This window comes from Acanthochromis polyacanthus, chromosome 19 (genome assembly GCF_021347895.1).
Source record: "Acanthochromis polyacanthus isolate Apoly-LR-REF ecotype Palm Island chromosome 19, KAUST_Apoly_ChrSc, whole genome shotgun sequence".
NCBI lineage: Eukaryota > Metazoa > Chordata > Actinopteri > Pomacentridae > Acanthochromis > Acanthochromis polyacanthus.
Genome location: NC_067131.1, coordinates 29,985,238 through 30,011,073, shown reverse-complemented (window position 1 = coordinate 30,011,073; position 25,836 = coordinate 29,985,238). Strand labels below are relative to the sequence as shown.

General features: G+C 39.1%; 2 protein-coding genes and 1 long non-coding RNA gene across 4 annotated transcripts in view; 2 read left to right on the top strand and 1 right to left on the bottom strand.

The window, feature by feature from the left end:
- grid1b (glutamate receptor, ionotropic, delta 1b) overlaps nt 1–11,956 on the bottom strand; it is a 739,432-nt gene extending 727,476 nt beyond the window's left edge. Inside the window, 1 exon segment of the mRNA XM_051939963.1 lies at nt 11,233–11,956. Within this exon segment, the coding sequence (XP_051795923.1) occupies nt 11,233–11,314 (82 nt within the window). The 5' untranslated portion in view covers nt 11,315–11,956.
- Nucleotides 10,496–14,574, top strand: LOC127531189 (uncharacterized). 2 transcript variants are annotated; one of them, XR_007938176.1, is made up of 2 exons: nt 10,496–10,611; nt 12,584–14,574. It is a non-coding gene; the product is annotated as an uncharacterized LOC127531189 (long non-coding RNA). The 2 variants fall into 2 exon arrangements; XR_007938175.1 differs by lacking the exon at nt 10,496–10,611 and adding an exon at nt 11,956–12,456.
- Nucleotides 14,575–18,027: 3,453 nt separating this feature from the next.
- Nucleotides 18,028–24,673, top strand: LOC110960134 (verrucotoxin subunit beta-like). Its single transcript, XM_051939930.1, is given in 4 exon segments — nt 18,028–18,295; nt 18,913–19,011; nt 23,056–24,009; nt 24,012–24,673. Coding segments are annotated over 3 exon segments (1,530 nt in total). The 5' UTR covers nt 18,028–18,295; nt 18,913–18,920; the 3' UTR covers nt 24,497–24,673.
- The last annotated feature ends 1,163 nt before the right edge of the window (nt 24,674–25,836 follow it).

Sequence of the window (25,836 nt, the reverse complement as noted above, 5' to 3'; positions counted from 1 at the left end):
TTTAGTGACAGGGCCAGGCTGTTCTGATTATTTATCTGCGTTGTGTGTTTTGAGGCACTTTTTTCAACAAAGTTTGATAGCTTCCTGAACCAAAACAAACAAAAAACAAGTGAAAATGAACTTTAGTTTAGGAATAATGTAACTGTGGAGTCAATGGAAACCTTTATGTGTTCATTTTAAGTGAGAAACAGAAAAAAAATAAACATTAAGAATGAAAATTAATCTTAGAGGAACTGAATTTATTGGATTTTTCCATTATGGAACCCAAATGAAGACGCCTTCCACGTCTTCTTAGCTCTTTTTCTGCATCTAGAACTGGCTGAAATCTTTAAATAACTTTCTTTCTGACTCTTTTCTGGACATTACAGGTCAAACTAGAAAAGTACTCAGAGAGCGCAGCATCTTTAATAAATCATAAAGTATTTATCTTTCATAAAAAATGACCCTGCGCTGAGTACAGGCGTGTTTTAAATGTGCATGTCATGTATGGATACCAAACTGTGTGTAAATCAGTCTTATAAAGGTCTGTTGATCAGTTCATCAGTTTTGACAAGCCTTTGTTTTGCTAGTGTTAAAATAACCGTTCCCTCAGTGCTTTTATGATGAAGACGTATTTTTAATGTTTCGGGCTTTTATTTTGTCACCATTCCAGCGGCACAGGAAGTGTTGTCTAAGAAGCGGGTACTAGACATGACGAAGACGCTGCCGAAAAGTCCGAAAATTCACATAAAGACTAAAGAAAACGGTTCCAGCTGTTGCTGTCTATTAAAGGATGTGTTTAAACTTAGAAGCACCGAGCGGGGACAAGAAATGAGTGAAGGACGGAAAGGTGAATCTGTGTTCACATGAGGCTGACGGCTGAACTCACCGTGTCTGGCTACCGTTTGCTACATACATGAGCTAAATATGTAGCGGGCGGCAGGAATTGATGAGAAACACCCTACAGTTAAATCATTTGTTCCTTGTATCATTTCCAACTGATAAATCATGGTCAATTTGTCAGAGGGTCGCAATCATGTGATCCTCAGCAGGTGTTCATGCAACCCGGTCTCAGGGGGATTCGTGAAACTGTGACGTAAGTTTTTGTTTCGGTTTCGTGCGCACCAACACGATGTCGTCAAGTTTTTCGTGCAGCTCACCACGAACGAAACCGGCTGTGGTAATCACATCTGAAAGTGGTTTATACCGGCGGATTCATGACGATCTAAGCTGTCCATCGACGTTTGCGGCCGCCGCCGCGGCCGGATGTCCGGTGGCCGCGGCGGCCGCCGCAAACGTCAATGGACAGCTTAGATCGTCATGAATCCGACGAATTTGCATAGGAATTTAAAGAATGTCCAGCGGCCGCGCCAATGGACAGCTTAGATCGTCATGAATCCGCCGGTATAAACCACTTTCAGATGTGATTACCACAGCCGGTTTCGTTCGTGGTGAGCTGCACGAAAAACATGACGACATCGTGTTGGTGCGCACGAAACCGAAACAAAAACTTATGTCACAGTTTCACGAATCCCCCTGGTTCATGTTATAGCCCGGGTGTGCAGGCTGCTGTATCTGGCAATAGGAAATCTTTAACAAAGCCGTGAATCCACATTATCAGCTGCATCACTGCCAGAATCTAATCACTTGGTCCTTGTGTCCTTTCTGACTTTCCCTGAAAATTTCATCCAAATCTGTTGCTCCGTTTTTCAGTAATGTTTCACACAGACGGACAGATTCACAGACACACCGCCGTTCGTCACATCCGCCGTTCCTTGGCGCAGTAATAATCAACTCAACCAGACGCTAAACAGCAGTTAGACACTTTGTCGTGGATTTAAGGTTCGAATTTGAGCCACAAAACCAGCAGAAGCCACCAGAAGTGAAGGTTTCCATCGACCGTGCAGCTAATTTATCCAGAAAATGGTGTGAAGACGAATCCTACGTTCAGCCTTTAAATCCGTCAGATTAAAACCAAAGCGTTAAATCAAAGGTTGAAACCGTAGCTCACACTGAAGATGACTGAAAACAACCACATGGCAAGAGGTAGGTGTTAACATTGAAGCTCGACTCGCTGCCCCCTGGTGGACAGGAAGTGAAATAAACAGGAAAAACCTTCAAAAACTCGCTTTAGATCAGTTTAGCTTCACCTGAAATGTGCTTTAATGAGTTCTGGTCTGTTTCAGAGTCAGATATCTTTGACTTTTAGGTGGAAATCTTCATCGCTTTATTCTTTTATTCATATAAACACCAAAAAAATCCTCTAAAATCAGCTCAGCTTTCAGTCTTCTGGAGCTTCCGAAGACATCTCAGTGAATAAAGTTTAAATCAAACAGCAACATAAGAGATGCTTCTCTGAAACAGCAGCAACAGTTAAGAACAGCAAAGCCATGAAAAACGATCATAAATCAGCCATTTTCAAAAACAACCACCAATAAATCCACTTTACTGCACTGTAAACATCACAAAGACTATTAGAGCCCAAAGGAGTCGGTGGAGACCAAAAAGGAGCTTTAAAATCAGACTTTTACGCTCCAGATGGATGTAAACTTCACTTTAAGCAAACATTCATGTTGCTCCAAGTCTGCTGGACGTGAAAATAATCAAACGTAGCAAATTTATGAAGCGATAAAATGTCACTAAACGTCAATTTACCAAAAAAAAACAGCACAGTCGCCTTATTTCTGGATGCAAAATTTGAAATTTTCAGGGTGTTGTTGTTATTTTCTGCAAGAAAATGTCCTGGATTCCATAACTTTTCAGTTAGAAGAGGTTTAAACCATGTAAATACATCATGTTCAGGAAAATATCACAGTTTAGGTTCAAAGATGACATTTTTTGAAGCTTGTCTTCGTTTTTCTGGCTGAAAAGGAGCAACAGTGGATGGAAATCTCTCAGAATGTAAATGCAGGTTAGTTAAATGGAAGCATAATTGGAATTAGTGTCTAAATTCTTGAGTTCTGAAGCTTTAATTAGAAAACTCTGATGAGTTCATTGTTGAAGCCGACCATTCTCCACAGCACTGTAGAACGGTCTGCTGCAAAGAGGCCAGAAATGCTATTTAACGGATAATTTACTGAAAAAACAGGCACAGCCGCCTCATTTCAGGATGCAGAACTGGAATTTTTCAGGTTGTTGTTGTTATTTTCTGTAAGAAAATGCACTGCAATGGAAAAAATATCAGTCAGAACAGATTTAAAGCATGAAAATATGTCACTATGTTCAGGAAAATATAAAAATTTGGGTTAAAATACAACATTTTTTGAAGCTTGTCTTCATTTTTCTGAGTTTCTAAGATGACTAAACCATCTGATGTATGATTTGTTGGAACAAAAGTAAGAAAACTAGAATGAAATCCCTCAAAATTTAAGTTTTCTTGTTTTATTGCAAAAAAAAAAAAGTGAAATTCTATCAGGACTTTGTGTCTAAAAACCACTTCAAGCAAATTTCGTACGTCGTTCCACAGAAACACAAGTTGAGAACACCACAAATCACCGGTTAGAAATGATTTTTTGACACAGAAAACAGTTTTGTCATCCTGGTTAGAGCCTGAGAAAAGCTAATCATTAGTTTGCAACAAAAAAGGAAGAAAAATCCAGAAAAAAATCGACTGTTTTAGAATGTTTTCTGCCTTCTGTTAGTTAGACCGTTTAATTATACAGAAAGACAGCAGGAATTAGTTTATAAACCCTAAACTTCTGAAGCTTTAATCAGCTAAATCTGATCATTTCACTGAATATTGGTGTCGGATTTGCAGAGAATAAAAGACATAAAAGCCTGAAACCAGAGTCCTGCTGCTCTCTTCTCTCCATCCACTGACACACGGCAGCTTCTTCCTCCCTGACGGCTGTTTTTTTGCTTTTTTCCCCATCAGAGACTGATTTCTGTGGTTCTCCTGCAGCCAAACGACTCGATGCATCTCAGTAGCAGAAAACCTGCTGCTGGTCTGAGCTTCACTTTACAAAACCTTTAATCTGGAGCCTCATTAAAGCCACGACCGGTTCAGGTGGTTTGGATTCCACGGACACAAAGAAACCAAAGAACAGCACCAGACGAGACCAAATGAGATGAGATGAGATAAAATGAGATGAAATGAGATGAAAAGAGATGAGATGAGATTAAATGAAATGAAATGAAATGAGATGAAATGAAATGAGATGAGATGAGGTGAAATTAAATGAGATGAATTGAGATGAGATGCGATGAGATGAAATGAGATAAAAATGAGCTAAAATGAGATGAGATGAAATGAGATGAGATGAAATGAGATGAGATGAGATGAAATGAGATAAAATGAGATGAAATGAGATGAGATGAAATGAGATTAAATGAGATGAGCTAAAATGAGATGAGATGAGATTAAATTAAATGAGATGAAATGAGATGAGATGAAATGAGATGAAATGAGATGAGATGAGATTAAATGAGATTAAATGAGATGAGCTAAAATGAGATGAGATGAGATTAAATTAAATGAGATGAAATGAGATGAGATGAAATGAGATGAAATGAGATGAGATGAGATTAAATGAGATTAAATGAGATGAGCTAAAATGAGATGAGATTAAATTAAATTAAATGAGATGAGATGAGATGAGATGAGATGAGGTGTTTGATGTCGCTTAGAAAAACAAAATGACATAAAATAAAAAAAATGAGGGAGCGTTTTAAAAAGTATAAAAGGAATACGATGTAAACAGGATAAAATAGTGAAATAAAATAAACTAAAATAAGTCTAGAGTAGAATAACAAGAGGTCAATTCAGAAGGAATAATTAATGTCACACATGGTGATGAAATATTGCACCTGGAAAATTATATTTACATTTCTTTAAATTCATATTTTTCCTGAAGAAAATGTTATAAAAAATTTAAAAAATCTCTTCCAGCTGCAAAATGTGCTGAAAAGAAAAAAGAAAAATGAGAACAAACTGAAAAAAGAAAGAAAATGCACCTGAAAAAACAGATTAAATTTAAAAGAAAAATATTTTCCTTGAAAAATTGGATGAAAATAAAAAGTAAAATATTGCATCTGGAAAATGTGATTTAAATTGGAAATATATTTTGCAGCTGAAAAATTAGATGTCTCACTTTCAAATTAAATTAAAATAAAATATTATTTACACACATATATGATCTGAAACATTAAATTAAAATAAAAAAAAATAATTTTCGATCAGAAAATTTTGATGAAGATCAAATTAAATATTGCACTTAAAAATCTGTTAAAATGAATATGATAAAATAAAATAAAATTCCAATCAATATAAATTTATTGATTAGAATGAAATTTAAATTGCACAGGAAAATGTGATTTAAATAAAAAAAATACTTTTGTCGCACCTGAAAAATTCTATGAAAATAATAATAAAAAGTGTTGCTGAAAAAAATAATTAAATATTGCAAACATATATTGCACCTAAAAATTTTGATTAGCATAAAAAAACATTAAAATTATCTTAAATATGGTAGAAGAAAAATATGATTTAAATTAAAACACTTATGTGACCCCGAAAAATTAGATTATAATAATAATTTCTTTAAAAATATGTTAAAATTTATGATGAAAATAAAAATAAAATATTTCACCTGAAAATGAGATAAAATTAAACATAGCACTTAAAAAAAGATATTAAATGAAACTGTGCATAAATAAAACTTTAGCCACATTTTGTTTGTAATTTTACATAATAATGAGCCAAAAAACACGAATCACTGATTTAAAGGTTAATTATTCAGAGCATCATGATCCTCCTGCAGAAGAGTCAATTAGTCTGAAGAAAAAGAGATTATTGAAGAAAAATAAAGAAAAAGCTGCAGTCATTTGTTGGTTTTCTTACAAATTAGCTTCTCAGAACTCCAAAAAAACTGAAAGTATATCATGGCATTGTGCATAAATATGACTGTGGACACGTTTCATCAGTAGTTTTATGGAAACACGGGACAAAAACTCCACATTTCTGGACACAGGAAGCAGCTTTTCTCCTCTGAAAGCTTCTTTCTGCTGAAATCAGCCTGAGAGAGACTCACAGTTTGACTCTTTCCTGTGCATTTGGAACCTTTGCTGTATGTTTTTTTTTATTTTCAGGAGAATTGAATGCTCCACAGACTCTCTAACAGGAGGTGCTGCTGCAGGAGGAGGCTGCTTTTCTGGGCCATCAGCTCTTTTACGGCTCCTCCACCAACAAACCGGACGTCAGCAGCCGTCAGACGCTTGGCCGGAACGCTGTCACATCTGATCTGAGGTCAGCCCAGCAGCACAAGGACCACGGACCGCACGTTTGATTTATCTAAACCGAGTTTAAAACCAGCTGTTTCTGCAGCACCACGATAGCTGATGATCACTGGGTCCAAAAAAACAGGATTTACACCAAACTAGCAGCTACTTCTGGCTCGTTCTGCTCGTTATTTTCACCATTTTACATTTTATTCTCATTTCACATTGTTAAAAATGGCAAAGCTCAACTGTTTTTAGCATAAAAAAGAAAAATGTGAGGATTTCTGAGACGATTAAAGAGAAATGAAGCCAAAAACATCGACTGCTGCACCGGATTCTCCTTCATTTTCTTGTTTTTCCTGCAGTTTTTCAGACATTTCTGCTCCTTCAGACCGTTAAAAATTGTCAAATTAAAAATTTTTAGAGGAAAACTCATGGAATTATAGAACAGAGTCAAACTAGAAGCTGCTCCAGGCACTAATTGTTATTTCACTACATAAAAATGGTAAAAGTCAAGAAGAAGAGGTCGTTTAATGCGATTAAATGTCGCACAACGAAGCTCAAAATGTTAAAAACACATTCAGGAAACAAACCAAGTCTTTAAAACGCTTCATCCTTCAGATTTATCAACTGTTTTTTAGCATAAAGAAGTAAAATGTGAGGATTTCTGAGATGATTAAAGAGAGATGAAGCCAAAAACATCAACTGCTACACAAAATTCTCATTCACTTTGTTGCTTTTCCTGCAAATTATCAGAGATTTTTGCTTCTTCAGACCTTTAAAAACAGAGAAATTAAACATTTTAAGAGGGAAAATCAGGATATCTTGGATTTCCATCAAATTAGCAGCTACTTTAAGCTCATTTTGTCATTTCAAAATACCAAAAATTGTCCATTAAGGTCATTTAATGTCCCTACATGTGATCTAATAACATGCAAAATGCTAAAAATGCATTCAGGGATCAAACCCAGTCTTTAAAACTCTTCGTTCTGCAGATTTATCAAACGACAAAACGGTCGATCAGAAGAAAGAAAAACCTGAAGAGTCCTGAGACCCAAAAAAGTCTGTCAAAATGTTCATATTTGGACGAGTTCAGATGAGACGTTTTGTAGTTTAAGTCGCTAAAACTGAAAGTGTCGTGTTATCGTTGTGGTTAGTTTTTTTCTGCATGGTTTGGTTTTTTCCTCTCGTTTTGGTCGATCAGCATGAAGATAAAAAAGATGACTGAAGGAATTTCAAACCCAGATTCTACTTCTGCACCAAATCCTCGTTCATTTCCTGGTTTTCTTGCAGATAATTTTAGTTTTTATGACGTCTATCGGCGGTGAAATGGAAGCGTTTCTCCTGAAGTTTACTGAAGCCTGACTGGACGGAGGATAGAAAACACTTCAGGCTCATTCTGCAGGTTGTTTTATGGAAGCACGAGTTCCACAGTTTGTGGAAAACTGCAGGAAAAACGAGCAAATAAAAGAATTCTGAGCAACAGTCGATGTTTTTGGCTTCATCTCAGAAATCCTCACATTTTTCTTCTTCTCTGCTAAAAACAGTTCAGGAATCTGCAGGATGACGTGAAAAATTAGCTTAAAGTAGCTGCTGGTTGATTTTCCCTCTTAAAATGCTTAATTTCTCAGTTTTTACATGTCTGAAGGAGCAAAAATATCTGATATTTTGCAGGAAAAGCAAGAAAATCATTTCACAAATCCTCACATTTTTCTTCTTCTACATTAAACCAGTTGATGCATCTGCAGGATGAAGCGTTTTAAAGACTTGGTTTGTTTCCTGAATGCATTTTTAGCATTTAGTCTCCTTCTTCTCCTTTTCCTTCTTCTCCTTTTCCTTCTTCTCCTTTTCCTTCTTCTCCTTCCTTCTTGAGTTTTCCTCGTTGTTGATAATGTGTTGAAATGAGACGCTGGTCTGAAGCTGGTCTCCTGGACCAAACCGTTCCTCACAGGTTCTCATCAGGGAGCCTTTGGAGCTCCATGAAGCTTCCACGCTAAATTACTACATGTTTATCGCCGTGGAAACGGTTCTGCTGGGATCCAGGAGGATGTTTTTTTTAGACGTAAGCGTGGAATTATCTCAGCTGCAGATGAAACACCTCTGGACAGATGTTCTTCTGGATCCACGCTGCAGCAGGAGGATCTACAGGAAGATCTACAGGAAGATCTATAGGATCTACAGGAGGACCTACAGGATCCACAGGATCTACAGGATCTACAGGAAGATCTACAGGAAGATCCACAGGATCTACAGGATCTACAGGAGGATCTACAGGAGGATCCACAGGATCTACAGGAGGATCCACAGGAGGATCCACAGGATCTACAGGAGGATCCACAGGAGGATCTACAGGATCTACAGGAGGATCTACAGGAGGATCCACATGATCTACAGGAGGATCCACAGGAGGATCCACAGGATCTACAGGAGGATCCACAGGATCTACAGGAGGATCCACAGGAGGATCCACAGGATCTACAGGAGGATCTACAGGAGGATCCACATGATCTACAGGAGGATCCACAGGAGGATCCACAGGATCTACAGGATCTACAGGAGGATCCACAGGATCTACAGGAGGATCCACATGATCTACAGGAGGATCCACAGGATCTACAGGAGGATCTACAGGAGGATCCACATGATCTACAGGAGGATCCACAGGAGGATCCACAGGATCTACAGGATCTACAGGAGGATCCACAGGATCTACAGGAGGATCCACATGATCTACAGGAGGATCCACAGGATCTACAGGAGGATCCACAGGAGGATCCACAGGATCTACAGGATCTACAGGAGGATCCACATGATCTACAGGAGGATCCACAGGATCTACAGGAGGATCTACAGGATCCACAGGAGGATCTACAGGATCTACAGGATCTACAGGAGGATCCACAGGATCTACAGGAGGATCTACAGGATCTACAGGAGGATCTACAGGATCTACAGGATCTACAGGAGGATCCACAGGATCCACAGGAGGATCTACAGGATCTACAGGATCTACAGGAGGATCCACAGGATCCACAGGAGGATCTACAGGATCTACAGGATCTACAGGAGGATCCACATGATCTACAGGAGGATCCACAGGATCTACAGGAGGATCTACAGGAGGATCCACAGGAGGATCCACAGGATCTACAGGATCCACAGGATCTACAGGATCTACAGGAGGATCTACAGGAGATCATGACAGCATCGAATCAACAAAAAGAGTCGACTGTTGCACAAAGTTCTTCTTCATTTGTTCATTTTTCTGCAATTTTCCAGATATTTTTGCTCCTTTAAAAACTGTCAAATTAAACATTTTAAGTGAGAAAATCAGGACATCTTGGATTTGCACAAAACGAGGAGCCATTTCAGCAGATCTGATCATTTCAAAATCATGAAATTATAGAACAGAGTTAGTAGTTAGAAGCCACTGATTGTTGTTTTTTTACTACGATATCTGGTAAAAGTCAAGAAGAAGTCATTTAATACGACTACATGTTACTGAATGACATGTTAAACGTTAAAAACACATTCAGGAAACAAACCAAGTCTTTAAAACTCTTCATCCTGCAGATTTATCAACTGGTTTTAATGTAGAAGAAGAAAAATCTGAGGATTTTTAAGATGATTTTCTTGCTTTTCCTGCAAATTATCAGATTTTTTGCCGCTTCAGACCATTAGAAATTGAGAAATTAAAAATTTTAGGAGGGAAAATCAAGATATCTTGGATTTGGATCAAACTAGCAGCTACTTCTTGGTTATTTCCGTGCATTTTACACTTTTACTTCTCATTTCACAATGGTAAAAATGGTCAAACTCAAGAGGAAGCGGTCATGTAATGTGTCTAAAACACATTCAGGAAACAAACCAAGTCTTTAAAACTCTTAATCCTGCAGCTTTATCAACTGTTTTAGCATAAAGAAGAACAATCTGCGGATTTCTGAGCTGATCAAAGACGCATCAGGATGTTTCTCATGCTGCTACATGAGCTCTGCTGCTCTTCTGCTGTCCTGATAATCTCCTACAACTGTTCACATTTCCTCCTGGAGCCTCCATCTGTGCATCTATCCTCTGGAAACACCGGAGGAGACTGTAGGGACCGAAAATGTGCTTTTAAATGAGGCCCGAGTGGCGGAAATGTGCGCAAAAACGCAGAAAATCCAACCGGGTAGTTTCATTTTTGGGGCTGTGGAATTCACGCAGCTTTCTGGAAAATCTCCTCAAGTAGGAAGTGGATTCTCTTCAGTTGAATGGATGTGACTCCCCCCTTCTCCTCCCATCCGCTCCCTCCCTCCCTCCCCGGCTACAAACCAACACAGACCACCGCAGTGCTGCTGAAGAAATGTCTAAAAAAAAACAACCTTCGATTATTTTATGTTTCTATCGTGTGAGCTGGGATTTGGCGCACATTTTTGGGTGAGTTTGCGCGAGAAGTGGGTGAGGATAAGAGGAAGAGAGCCTCCCCCTCCAAGTGAACGTGGTGTTGGAATAAAAGTGGAAAACGAGCGGAGATGTGGGCTGGTGTCGTCGCTCCTCCTGGCAGAGTTGATTAACATTTCACTCACGTCCAATTCAAAGTTCAGGCTTATGGATGAGGAGGGGGAGGAAGGGGAGGAAGGAGGGAGGAGGGGGAGGGAGGGGAGGAAGGATAAACCCTCCAAACACCCACGTCGGACCAGTTTCTGTAACCAGCCGCAGGTTTTTGCTTTTTTTCTGCATGGAAATGTGAATGTTGGACATGTCCGCCTGAGGACGCAGAGATGGATGAAAGGATGGAGGGATGGAGGGATGGCGCAGCGCAACACTTTGCGGACACTTGTACCCGGCGCTGCGCTGCGTGTGCGTCTGGATGCAACAGCGTTTCTCCTGGCACGGCTCGGAATGATAATCAGCTGTGAGGTCGCCACAGAGGAGATGGAGATGAAGGAAACTCTAAAAATGCTGCTGCCATTCTCCCAACTTCAAATGTGCAGCTCAGAAATGAAAGAACAAATAAAAATAAAGAGGGAGAGGAGGAGAGGAGGAAGAGGCTCTTACCGATGTGGATGATGGAGTCGCCGCTCACTGTGTTGCATTGCAATATCCACAGGGAATGAAACAACAAAATCAGCGATTCCATCTCCGGTTCGAGCCCAAAAGGCGCATCCACGGATCCACCGCGCTGCTGGGGCTTTATTCTCCCTCCGTCAGGGTGTTTCTGTTCCTCCAGTGATGAGACTAATCCACATCCAGCAGCGGCGTGGAGAGAAACCAGCAGCCCGGAGTAGAAATAAATAATCAGAAGAAGAATAAATCCCAAAACTGTTGGAGAAAGAAGAAGAAGAAGAAGAAGAAGAAAAGGTAGAAAAGATCCAGCGGGGTGAGGAGGAGGAGGAGGAGGAAGGGGGACGAGAGAAACCCAAAGCCGGCGGAGTGAGCGGGGGAGCGGGGAAGGATGAGAGGAGACACCGGGGGTTTGTTTCAGAGGTTGAGATCCGCCGGACGAGCAGCTCTGACTCTCCAGCTCCGAGTCTGAGACATAACACAGCGCAAACTGCGGAGGAGGAGGAGGAGGAGGAGGAGGAGGGACGCTCTCCCTCTTCCTCCCTCTCTCTCTCTCTCTTCTCTCTCCTCCGACCCACGTGACTGCAGAGCCTCTATCTACGGCGCTGGAAGCTCCGACCGACCGGAGAAAAGCGAGGCGAAGGGACGGAGATGGAGGGATGGAAGGAGGGATGGAGGGTTTGGAGCGGAGGAGAGCAGCTTTCTGGCTGCTTTTGTTTTTTATTTATTCATCCATTCCGGTGCCGGTAACCAACTTGCTCCGTACTGAAGTTGTGCACATTCAGAGGAGGCGAGGAGAACCGGAGCTGCTTCACGGAGCCGCCGCTGCCGCCGCACCGGAGAGGATTCTCCTCGCAGCTTCTCCGCGCGTAAAAATGCGCTTTTTTTCTCCTTTTTTCCCCCTTCTCGCTTCTGTGAGATTTTATTATTATTACTTATTTCTATTAAATCAGGAGTGGTGCGTGTGCGCGTGCTCTCGGAGGTGCGTGAACGCTTGGAGAGGCTGCGGGTGACGCGCGGCCGTCCGGGAAGTTCTCCGAAGCTCCGCACCGGGAGGCGGCAGAGGCGCTTTTCTGTGCGTAAAAAACACCTCCCAGCGGCAGATGCGGGCTGGTTCCGGGTTCTGGGGGGTAACGGGGCATCCGGGGGGGTGAGGAGGTGAGGAGGGAGGGATGAAGGAGGCAGATGTTGGAGGGGGGAGGAAGGTGAAGCCAGGGGGTGAGTTTTCAACAAGTCCTCCTGGTCCTCCTTCTCACCTTCGCGTAAATATGCTTCGTGTTTCGACCCCGTTTGACCGTGACGACGCCGCGTGACGTCACTGACCTCTCCTGTGATGTCATTCCAGGTGAAACCGGGAGGATCTGACGGACGGACAGCAGGAGGAGGAGCAGGAAGTTACTGGACTTGACTTTACAATTAAAGGATATTTCTTGCGACCGATCGTGACTCAGAAATGTCTTTTAATTGTTTGGTTAAGTTCAGGTTCTCCGTGGAAAGAAGAAGAAAAGAAGAAAAACCAAATAAAACGTGGAGGTGAAGCTCCTGCAGAAGTTCTCGTTTCAGCACCACGAAGCTCCGGACAGCTCCTCCGGATCTACGGTGACCGCTGAGGGACCAAAGTGTTCATATGCGGCTCCAGGAGGAGACTAAAGAAGAGTTTTACTGACAAACTGACGCGTTTCAATGGATGAAGTCTTTAAAAAGTTGTGTTTTTTCCTCCAGAGATGGTTAAAAACTAGGAAATGTGATCTTCTGACTTTTTTTTCTGGTTATTTTTGCCCACACAGTGAAGAAAATCTGGAATTTTACCATAAATTAAAATGAATTCTTTCATTTTTTCCACATAAGAGTGTGGATTTACATTAAAAACTTCAATAAAATGCAGATTTTTAAAGAGAAATTTGAACTATATAGCACATAAAGAGAGAAAAATACAAAATTAGTTTTTATTCCTGTTAATTTATTACTTAAAACTCTTTAAAACCGTAAATATGTGTTTAAAATTAGACGCCATTAGTGAGAAATAGCAGAAAAAAGTGATTTTTTTTCTGTAATTGACATATTTTGTATAATAATGGACTTTTTCACAAGAAAAACGTTGAATTCATATATTTTTCTCTGTCAAATGCACTTTTTATCTGTTTTTCTTTGCATTTTTTCATCTGTTATTGTGTTTTTTATAATTTAGTGCCAGATGGAGCAACACAAAATGTGTCATATTATTTTTACAGTTTTTCCTTTAAATTTATTGAAATAAACAATTCAAAACAGTAAATTTAGGACACAATTACTGAGAAATAACCAAAAAAGGATGTTTTATCTGTAATTCTACACCAGTTTGTTTGTTAAATGACAGATATTTTGTAGAATTGTAAACTTTTTTCATGATTTCAATGTATTTTCATCATTTTCTATCATCTTAAAGCATTAGTAATCTGTCAAAATGCAGCTTTTATTTACTTTTGAGAGCATTTATCATCTGTCATTATGTTTATTACAATTTAATGCTTGATTTAGATGCTAATGGGATTATTTTATGTGTATACAGAGAGAAAACTAAATTTGCAATATTTTTAGTTTTTCTTTTTCATTTGTTGCATAAAACTGTAAATATATGTTTTAAATTAGACACAATTAGTGAGAAATAGGAAAAAAGTGATTTTTTTCTGTAATTCTACATAAGTTTGTTTGTTAAATGACAGATATTTTGGGTAATTATGGGTTTTTCACAAGACAAATGGTAAATTAATGCAGTTTATATCTATTTTTCTATGTATTTATCCATCTGTTTTTGTCTTTTATACAATCTCATGCTTGCTATAGAAGCAAATGTGAATTTTGTTTTAGCATATAAAGAGAAAAAAATCACATTTTGCCACATTTTTACAGTTGTTGTTGCATAAAACTGTAAATATATGTTTAAATTTAGAGACAATTAGTGAGAAATTGAAGAAAAAAGTGTTTTTTCTGCTATTTTACATAAATCTGTTTGTTAAATGACAGACATTTTGTGTACTTATAGACTTTTCACAAGAAAATTTGCATTTTTTTCTGTCAAAATGCAGTTTTTTAAATCTATTTTTCTTTGCATTTATTCATCTGCTTTTATGTTTTGCTTGATATAGAAGCAAAAGTCTGATTTAAACAATAAAAAGCAAGAAAATACTCTTAATTTCAGGTAAAATGAGGCTAAAAAACATGTTTTTGTGATGAAAAACGGCTGCATTTGGTTGTTATGCTGTTTTTAGGACCCAGCAGTGCAGCTTCTATATATTTGTTTATGTTTTACGGGACATTTGTTGTCTTTTTTTACAGATTAAACTCGTTCTAACTGGATTCCCTGAAACATTCTTCTGGTTTATTCAGAGACACAGATGATGTTTTGGTTAACGAGGCGTCACCGAGCCGGAATAAATGAGTTCTGGAGCGACTGTTGTGGCAAAAAACTGAATAAAATGTCGGATAAACGCTCGGTTTAGTTGTTTCTGGAAGGATTTATTCAGATCAGTCAATTATTAGATGAACTTCCTCAATGATTCTCTTCAGTTTTATGTTTATTAGTTTCATTTCACGTGAAACAGAAGCGCCCTGAATGTTTATTTATCAGTTTTATCTCTGAAACATGCAGCAAAATCTTTTAATTAAGTAAAAAAACTGACTTTTTATGAATATAGACAAGTAAAAACTGCAAATAAAATGGTTTTAAGTGTTTATATGTCACATATAATGTAGATTTTCTTCATTTTGCCACTTCTGAAGCTCATATATTTGTAATTGTATCATAAATTAAGGCAGATTTGAAGAAATTCTCCTGTTTATTGGGTGAAAAGTTCAGTTAAATCAGGAGGAAACACGTCTGACATTCAGAAAATAACCAGTTTTAATGAGATATTTATGGATTAGTGTTATAAAATCAGACCTATTGGGTATTTTACACTGGATAACCACTGGATTATTGATTATTAATCGTTTTTTAGAGGACAAACAGCCGATCTGAAGCCTGAGGAGCAGTTTGGTGGAACATCACTCCTCCTACTGGCAGCAATCTGCAACTGCAGGGCAGAAAAATGTGAATATAGCATAAAATATGTACAAAAATCAAACAAAGTGAACAGGAAAAAAGCACCAAATACATTTCATTATTCATTAATCCATCATACTTTCAGTTTTAAATCATTTTGGTGCCAATTATGAAGTTGAAATGTGATTAACTCAAAACCTGATAAAAATGATTTTTACTCTACTAAAGTGCAATTTTGAGGTATTTTTAATGAGTTTTTATGCTACGTTTTGCAGGAATCCTTGTGTTACGGCCACCAGTATTGGTGTGCCGTCCGTTTTGAGGGGGTGTTTTGTTGGGGCCTTTGTGTGGGAGAAATGTTTGTGTGTGGGTTCAGTTGTGACTTTTTCAGAGTCTTTGGAACCCCAGCTGCCGGCCGTTTCAGCTGATGACACACAGAGCTGATGACGACCTGCACTTCCGTCTGGTTCTCCCCGCCCTCCGGTCATCCTAATTGGACCACCCTCCAGCTCCTCCTCCCCGGACCAATCGAAGGCATCCAAGCACCACACCTGTTGACTATAAAGCCCCACCACGCCATTAGGCTTGGTGGCTGGTGCTTTGACCAGTCCACCCTGGTGCCTCTTTGTGTTTCTTGGCTTTATATCACTGTGTTGTGTGGTCTTTCGGTCTGGAAGCACTTGTGGTGGGTGCTCCAGACAACTCCGACCTTTCTGTTGGCGGCTTTTGTGTAGCGTGGAGGCCTATGTGTCAGTGGAAACTGAGGCTCCACTTTTGTAGCCTGCCTATTATGTGTAAAAGCCACTCCGTATACTGAGCTTCTGTGAACTATGCTCAGTATGTACATCTGTTTAGAGGCACCAGTTTTGTTTAGTTGTTCTGTACACCTTTTGTATTAGTTTTTGTTTCTGGTGGTGGGTGTTGCTTCTGTAGTTTGGTTTGGCTAGGGAGTTTAGTTGTTTTCTTTGTGTTTAGCTCAGTTTTAAACTCTGTTAGCCTTTGTTATGTTTTATTCTGTTCTTTGATTTAGCAACACTCACCAGCCTTGTGTTCTATTGTCACTTTTACGTTCCGTTTACTACTAAGCAATAAATCCCTTAACCTAAACCAATAACATGTGGTTATTTTGTTGCATCCAACCAGAGGTTGGATCGTAACACCTTGCAATAAACACAATTCAATGTAAAATAGGGCTTAAAATGTGTGAATAACGCTTTAGCCAATCATAATTTCGGTTTTAATTCATTTTGGTGTCATTTGTGAAGCTGAAATGTGACTAATTTCATGCACAAGTTGGTAAAAACCATAAATATTTCTGTACTAAAACATGATTTTGAAATATTTTCCAACACCTTATATCTTTAATTTTGCAAGGAAGGCTGCAGGAATCCATGCCATAAACATCATTTAATGTAAAACAGGAGAACAAAGTGTGTTTTCGTGTCCAAACTGCACAGTTTTCAGACAACTAGTTGTGTGTCGACACATTAGATCATCCATCCGTCTTTTTTTTAAACAATCTGAACAGAAACAACCACCAGAAAGATCTGATAATTTAATTTAACCCACAATCTGATACAAATAACAACTTTTATTGAACTTAATCACAATTTTGACATTTTTTCTTGGGTTTTTTCATTTTACACCACTTCACGTTTAAATTTGTTTGTCCAGATGTTTCTGCTTTATCCAGATGTTTCTGCTTTGTCCAGATGTTTCTGTTTTATCCAGATGTTTCTGCTTTATACAGAGGTTTCTTTTTTTATCCAGATGTTTCTGTTTTATCCAGATGTTTCTGCTTTATCCAGATGTTTCTGTTATATACAGATGTTTCTGTTTTATCCAGATGTTTCTGCTTTATCCAAATGTTTCTGTTTTATCCAGATGTTTCTGCTTTATACCGAGGTTTCTTTTTTATCCAAATGTTTGTTTTATCCAGATGTTTCTGCTTTATCCAGATGTTTCTGTTATATACAGATGTTTCTGTTTTATCCAGATGTTTCTGCTTTATCCAAATGTTTGTTTTATCCAGATGTTTCTGCTTTATCCAGATGTTTCTGTTATATCCAGATGTTTCTGTTTTATCCAGATGTTTCTGCTTTATCCAAATGTTTCTGTTTTATCCAGATGTTTCTGTTTTATCCAGATGTTTCTGCTTTATACAGAGGTTTCTTTTTTTAACCAAATGTTTCTGTTTTATCCAGATGTTTCTGCTTTATCCAGATGTTTCTGTTATATACAGATGTTTCAGTTTTATCCAGATGTTGCTGCTTTATCTAGATGTTTCTGTTATCCAGATGTTTCTGTTTTGTCCAGATGTTTCTGCTTTATACAGACGTTTCTGTTTTATACAGACGTTTCAGTTGTATCCAGATGTTTCTGTTTTATCCAGATTTGTTTGTTTTAGTTGGATTATCTTGAAGAAGTGAAATTTTCTGATCTTTTCTGAGAGGAAGAGAGAAGATTAGCAGAAAACCTGAAAGAAATGTGGAAGAAATGAAGCTTTTTGTTGTAATTAAAGTTCTTTTATAGATTATTTTTAGTTATTTTTAGTAAAATCACAGAAAAAAAAGCACACATTCACAAAGTAACTGTCAAAAACAAACTAACAAAAAAGGGTCAAAGTTGCAAAAAAAGAAATCAGTATTTTATAAGACAAAAGAGATAAAAATATACTGTGAACAGTCTGACACTCTTAGATGAACAATGAATGGATCAACCTAGACGTCCTATAGAGTCGAGTTTCCTCCTCACCTGGTGACGTTGTGCAGATCGGTTGAGCCCTGTAGTCGTCCAACTGGAGCGTCTGGTTGTGATGTTTTGTGAGTTGTTGGGGGAGGGTTTATCCTCTGAAGAAAAATATTTGAGACCCACTGCACTAAGGAAAGGTTATATAAATGCTGGGGGAGTGCTGGAGGAGGAGTCAGTCGGCCAGGAGGATAAAAGAAACCACGAAATGTCACGAAACATCACATCACAACCAGAAGCTCCAGTTGGACGACTAGAGGACTCAACCGATCTGCACAACTTCACCAGGTGAGGAGGAAACTCGTCTTTATAGGACGTCTAGGTTGATCCATTCATTGTTCAGCTTAAAGTGTCAGACTGTTCGCATTACATTTTTATCTCTTTTGTCTTTTAAACCCAGTGTAAAAAGAAAAACGTGTGAGTAGGGGTGAAATACATTTTTCACACAACAGATTGTGAACATAACACAAAATATCTGCAAACTAATGGAAAACAAATCTGCTGGGTCAGTAAGAAAATAACTGTAAACGCTCATGAGAAGTTAAACGGCCATGAAACCAAGAAAATTTGATTTATGCAACTTTCTACTTCACCAAAAGTCAACTCATTCCCCGGTTAGGGTTAGGGTTAGGGTATTTCAGCTTTCAGTGTAAAAGGATATCATCCATGGATTTCAGCTAGTTATAGGTAAGTAACCTAAGTATGTGGGACGTGAGTTTCTGGGGCGTGAGTTGACCAGTATCCAGCAGATTTTGTCTCATTCAGAGGAGTCAGCAGCCGGAGTCAACTAAATACCTAAATTTATGTATCATGAAACATCACATTCAGCTAAAACCAAAACACTCGATTAAAACTGAGGCTAAATCAACAAAGCATGTGGTCAGTTACTGTATGTTTGTCTGCAGGAACAGACATGGCCTCAGATACCATGACGGTGGCGGCTCTGAGTCGACCTTTCACCCTCGGAATGTTCTACGATGCTGTGAAAGACGAACTGATTCCAGGTAAGTCTTCATGTGCTATAATGTAATGTTGTTAAATTTATAAACAGATTGTTGGTTCCAGGTTTTGTGGGTGAGTCAGTTTCAGCACTTGTTTCTCAACAACGTTTCTGATGAAGGTATTTCTGAATGTCAGAAAAAAGAAACTGTCCAACGTGAGCTTTCCGTTGATGCTAGCTGTTTCTCTGGAACAAAATGTCAGTCAATAAAGAGAGTTTAAAAGTTACATTCAATCTAGAGTCATGAACAAAAGTTTCCATCCACTTGTAAAGACCATGAACATCGTGGCAGTCATGAGTTTCCAGTGACTCCTACAAGTTTTAATTTTCATGATAGAATCATTGAAACACACAAGTCTGTCAGACAAAAACAATCCTGCATTTTGGTTCTTTCATGGATTTATTAAAGGTTTTCTGGAAATATGTTAAAATCTGCAACTTTATCAGTTTTGGTGATGTAGAGAGTTGTGTTAGTTTGTGGCTGTTTCATTTCTTGTCAGAGATTCTAATTGACTACAGCTGCTGACTCCTCTGAATATGACAAAATCTCAAAAATGTACAAACAGAAATGTTCCTTCAGCTAAATTTGTTTTTCTGGATGTAAACAGGCAGTTTAATTGTTTCTTCTTCACATTTAAAGGCTGTTCCATGTCAGTGGCAGTGATCTTTACCAAACTGCCTCAGAGGTGCTCATCTTTAAAGTCTTTGTTCTGTTCAGGAAATAAAAACTGAGTTCTGACATTCACCTGGGACTTGTGTGTATTTCACATTTTTGGCCATCAGTGATGTGAAACTGTCAGGCAGCAACAAGTTTCTTCATTCCTAAAGAAACATGTCAGCACTTGTACACAGTGGCGGTTGTAGCCTTATTGACTCCCTAGGCAAGTCAGTATGTCACTTGCCTGGGGACCAGACAGCCTTTATATTGTGTATTACAAATACACATAAAGTCAGTCTGGAACTGCTCCATTGAACCAATTCTAGCCCAGAGGCGGGACTACCGATCACAGCTTGAATTGGAGAGAGCCAATCAGCGTAACACATGTGTGATGCAATCACTAAGCGACCTAACAACTGCCTTTCCGCCATGATGTTTTGTAGTTTTAACAGCTTCCTTCGCCGTACAGGGGTCCTGAGGAAAATCTAAGCTCTCCCTTTCAACAGTGGAGGGCAGCATTACGCATTCTATCGTACAGCCTGCCGGAATTAAAAATACATCCTTTTTAAAAAGAAAAGCTTTAAGAGCTGCTTCTTGTTGAGGTTTTAAGGACAAATTCAGCCCGTGCAAAACAGAGGAAAGCGCACGAGAGAAACCTCGCTCTGTTGCGGTCGCCAACTCGGTCCTGAAGATGACGCATCGTTAACTCCCGCCTCTGGTGCTCTGATTGGTTCGGTCTGATCTGCTCGGAGCTTGAAAACCTGTCAAAATGTGTCAATGGAGGAGGGCTAGACCGTATTCCCGTATATCCCTTATAACGGGAATACAGTCTAGCTAAGCTAGGCTAGTATGTCACGCCCAGTCACCGGTAAACACGCACCCCTCTCGCCTTTCCTGTTAATGATGGGGGGGCAGTGGAATATATACACTATCGGGTCGTCTTCGCCGTCCCCACCGCAGCCGTGCACCCCCCCGCCACCTGTCGCCGGAGGGTGGCTGACGGTCTCGTCGGTCAGAGAGCAGAGGGCGCACCTCTGAGTCTTGACCTCAAGAGGGCGCCATTTGTTATGTAACGTAACACCATCTGAGTGTCAATGGATGCTTACTCAGCTGCGTGCTTATGAAGGGAATTGTATTTAATGATATTTTTTTCCCCCTTCATCATGCCGCCCCCTTGAGTTTGCCGCCCTAGGCGGCCACCTAGTTGGCTTGTGCAAAAAAACGCCACTGCTTGTACAGAGATAATAATCATAAAACTCTGGAGGTCATAAGAAACACCAACATGAAGACTACAGTCATTGTCAATGCAAAATCTGCAGAGAGATTTTTATGACCAACAAAAGGTGACATCTTCCAGAAATCAGTATTTCCCAGAATTCAAATAAACAACAAAGTTGTCTAATCAGATATTAAACTGTAACTGAGTATGTTGACAAATGAACATTGTTGGATGTGGAAAATAGGAATGTTTCTTCAAATTTAGATTTTTGTGAATTACTGCTGAAACCCAAACCTGTTTGAAAAGCAGGGCTTCTTCATAAAGGGCTAAAAGTAAATAAATATATGGCTCAGTAATGGTGTCGTGGTGGACCTGAAACAGGACTGTTGTTTAAATGTATTGAGGTCATCTGTTCAGCACCACAATAGGAGGAAGGAAATGTATGTCACCGGAAACACTGACAGTAGAGATACTGTTTCCTAATTATGTAGAGGAGACTGTAGAAACCAGCCTAAAACCTTCATTCCAGCCTGATGGAACCATTTCTTTACCACGTCTGATGTGTGTTTGGGCTCATTGTCTGGTTGAAACATCCAACTGTGTCCAAGATCAACCTTCTGCTGATGGTTTTAGGTTTTCCTGAAGAACGTGGAGGTAATCCTCATTCTTCATTGTTCCATTTACTTTGTGTGAAGCTCCAGTTCCACAGAGCATGATACTGCCACCACTATGCTTGATGGTAGGTTTGGTGTTCTTGGGTTAAAGGTCTCACCTTCTCTTCTCCAAACATATTTCTGCTCAGTTTTTGTTCCATCAGACCACAGAACTTTCCTCCAGAAGGTCTTTTCTTTGTCCATGTGATGAGTGGAGCTTTAAGGTTCTGCTTCTAGAGGAAGAACTTCCTTCTTCATGGATCCCCTCAGCTCATGTTGATGTAAAACCCTGTGGACACTGACAGCTGTGTTCCAGCAGCTTCTCATTCATTCGGACCTGCTTTCTGACGGTTCCTGGTTGACTCTTGACCATCTCGATCAAACGTCTCTCAGCAGCAGATGATAGTTTGTGTTTTCTTCCTGATGGTGGCAGTAACACAACTGGACCATGAACTTTATTCTGACAAACAGATGACTCTGGATCTGAAGCTCCTTTGAAATGGCTCCAAGTGACTTTCTGACTTGTTCAAGTCAATGATTTTCTTTTTCAAATCTTTGCTGAGCTCCTCAGGCTTTCCCACTGTAGAGTTTGAGTCTAATGAGTGGATCTAATGGGTTCTTTTTAGTGCCAGTGTTCTTCTTAATGCTGTACTCCTGCTACTGTTGTTTTATGATGCCTTGTCTTTTTTCTAATGTTGATGTGGACTGTAGCACTTTGCCCAAGACAAATTTCCCTAGTGGGATAATAAAGTCTATCTATCTATCTAAACTGGTTCAGCGGAGTCAGCAGCTGTTGTCGACTGTAATCTCTCACAAGAAGTTTAAAGGCCATGAAACTAAGAAAATCTGATTAACTCAATGTAAGGGACCAAGGGCAGGACAAAGGACAAAAGAATCATAAAGTTTAAGGCTTTTTATTGTAGCCAACCAAAAATTCAAAAGTAACATTAAATTGGGCCCGTAAAAGAGGTCAAAATAATCTTAATTAACTGAATCAAAATTCCCCCAAACGGAACTGAACCGAACCAAGACAAAAAACAATTGACCTGACAAACAAGACACACCTGGAACACTTAAGTTGGTTGATCAGTCCAACACACATAAGGATGGGGGAGACTGACATGGACAAAACACTAGACAGGACATAACTAAACGGGGAATTTAACATTCAGTAAACCAATGATTCACATTAACAAAAATCCCATAAATTTATAAGTAAATCAACATAATTTAGTAAGGAAACTCAACCCCAAACTTTCCCCTTCCCCAGTCTGCTTTGGTTCAGGCCTGGGCGGAGTCCAGGCCTCCAAGCCTGGTGGCTGAGTGACAGCCTGTGTGAGGACTGGGTGTGGCTGGGGTAGCCATCACACTCAACTTTCTACATCACCAAAACTGATGAAGTTTCTTTATCTGTGTTCTTTAACCCTTCTGGAGCAATTCAGCCAAGAAGAAGGGATGTGAATGTGGAAGCAAACTGCATCTGTGTGACTAATCACAAATGTTTTTCCATTTCTGTAGGTCTCACACTGTGGGATGCCAATACTCTAAAAGACAACACAGTTGAGAACTCTCAGCACAGCAGTAACTTTCAGATTTCTACCTCTGACACCACTGAGTCCAAGTCCACTCTGCTGAATATTGAGGCTTCTTTGAAAGCCAGTTTCTTGGCTGGACTGGTGGAAGTCGAAGGATCCGCCAAGTATCTGAACGATCAGAAGAGGTTCAAGAATCAGAGCAGAGTGACTTTTCAGTACAAAGCTACCACCAACTTCAAACAGCTGAACATGATTCACCTCAGCACTCTGGACAAAGAGCAGCAAAGTATTATTCAGAGAAGCTCGGCCACACATGTGGTCACCGCCATCCTTTATGGGGCGAATGCTTTCTTTGTGTTTGACAGCGAGAAGGTAGAAGCTGACAGCGTTCAGAAAATAGAGGGCAGCATGCGAGCTCTGATTAAGAAGATTCCTGCTTTTGATGTTGAGGGGAAAGTTGAATTGAAGCTGACAGATGAAGAAAAAGCCCTGACTCAGAAATTCTCTTGTAAATTCTATGGAGACTTCATCCTTGAAAGCAACCCTTCAACATTCGAAGAGGCAGTGAAAACTTATGCAGGACTACCAAAGCTGCTGGGAGAAGGAGGAGAAAACTCTGTTCCTCTGACGGTCTGGATGATGCCGCTGAAGAATCTGGATCCTGAAGTTCCTGATCTGATCAATGACATCAGCGTCGGGTTGGTGATTGAAATTGAAGACACCCTGGATGACCTGAGTCAGATGGAATCCAGATGCAACGATTCCCTGGATGAGAAAGTGGTGGGACATTTTCCATCTCTTAAAGATGGGTTGACACGTTTCCAAAAGCTGTGCAGTTATTACAAAGCTGATCTCCAGAAGACCATGGAGAAGACACTTCCCTCCATCCGTGAAGGAAAAGAGGACGAGAGCTCACTGAGACAAGTCTTTGAGGAGAGAAAAAATCACCGTTCAGTCATAATAAACTAAGCAAGTGGCTGGACTGCAAAGAGAGGGAGGTCAACGTGGTCCGGTCCTGTTTGGAGATGATGCCAGACATAAATATCGTCACAGATCAGACGGAGCTGGAAAGAGAGATGCTCGCACCCGATGCACATGATAGTTACTGCTTTGTTTTCACCTCTCTGGAAACTGCTGACCCCTGCCTGGATGACATGAGAAACTACCTGGATGGACAGAAGTCAGGAAGCTCAGAGCCCACGTACATCTCAGATGATGTTATGAACCAAATGAGAAAAAAGGCTAATGATTTCAAAAGCTTTAAAAATAGTTTGACAGGTCCGCTGAATAAAGTCTTTATAACAGCCATCTTAAACAAGAAGTACCCAGGAGCATCGCTCTACTATTATGTTATGGGCAACCTGATGAATGAAAACTTTCAGCCTCCTTCAAACCAGTGGTTTAGCTTTTTGAGAAATCGTTGAGTCATTTAAGACACAATCACAGTCCTAATGTTGAACCAATTTGGAACAAAATTTCCCTTTTTGGACAATTTTTGTCCAAATTTGGAAACCAAATGTGGAGTATTCTGACCACATTTGTAAGTTATTTTGGACATTTTTTAAATAATTTGGGAAAAGCATGCCGATGTTTTTGAAAACATTTTCAACCTAATTTGCAACAAATTTTGAGCAAATTTTTGGGTCATTTTGGACAATTTTTTTTCCAAATTTGGAAACAAATATCTAGAACAAATCTGGAGCATTTTGACCAAACTGTTGCGTCATTTTGGACAAATTCTGAGTCAGTTTCAACAAACTTGTCAATTTGTACTCATTTGAACCAAATTTGGGAAAATGTGTCTTTCTTTAAAAAAAAAAAAAAGTTTACCCTAATTAGGAACAAATGTTCTTTCTGTTTGGACAATTTTCAACCTAATTTGGAGCAAATTTTCTGCATTTTTAGCAAGTTTTTGAGTCATTTTCAGCAAACTTTGAGTGATTTTGGACACAGTCTGAGTCCAACGGGACATTTTTTTCCCCAAATGTGAAAAAATGTGATTTGAAATAAATTTTCTTTTCGGGGAGAAAATTGTAGCACAATTTGGAACAATTTCTTTCTTTTAGGACAATTTTACCTTCATTTGGGAAAAAAGTTTGGACAAATTTTTTTTCAATTTTGACAAACTTTGAGTTCTTTTGGCCATTTTTTTTTAAATTTTGGAGTGAATTTACTCTCTTTTTGGACAGTTTTTGATCCAATTTGGAACAATAATTTTTATTTAAAGGTATTTTGGGACAAATTCTGTGCTGTGCATTTTGACCAAACTCAAAATTTGTCTCCAAAGTAATCAGCGCTGTGCCAAATTATGTTCGAATGGTCTAAAAGGACTTCAAAAGTGTCTATAATTACCCCAAAGTTGGTCAAAATACATCAAAATTGGTCCAAAATGATTCAGACATTAACATATTATAAGTACTGATGAAATGATGATTGCTCCCAGTTGCATTTCTTCTCTTTAAAAAAATCTGTCCAAATTATACACAATAACTCAATTATAACCTAATAATAGTGAGTAAAAGTAACAATATAACTAGTAATTAAAGATGTTAAAAAGACATAAAAATTAATTAATTTCTTCATAACATTAAATGAACTAAATTAATAGGATTTACTAAATATTTTAATAAAAGTAGTGTTCCTTACTATTAAAAATGTAATTCAGTCTAATTAATTTAAGTAAATACAATTTGTAACCTAAATATAGTGATGTAACATTTACTTAATTTTTTCTCAAATGAAATGGTTAAACGTAAGTATGTTT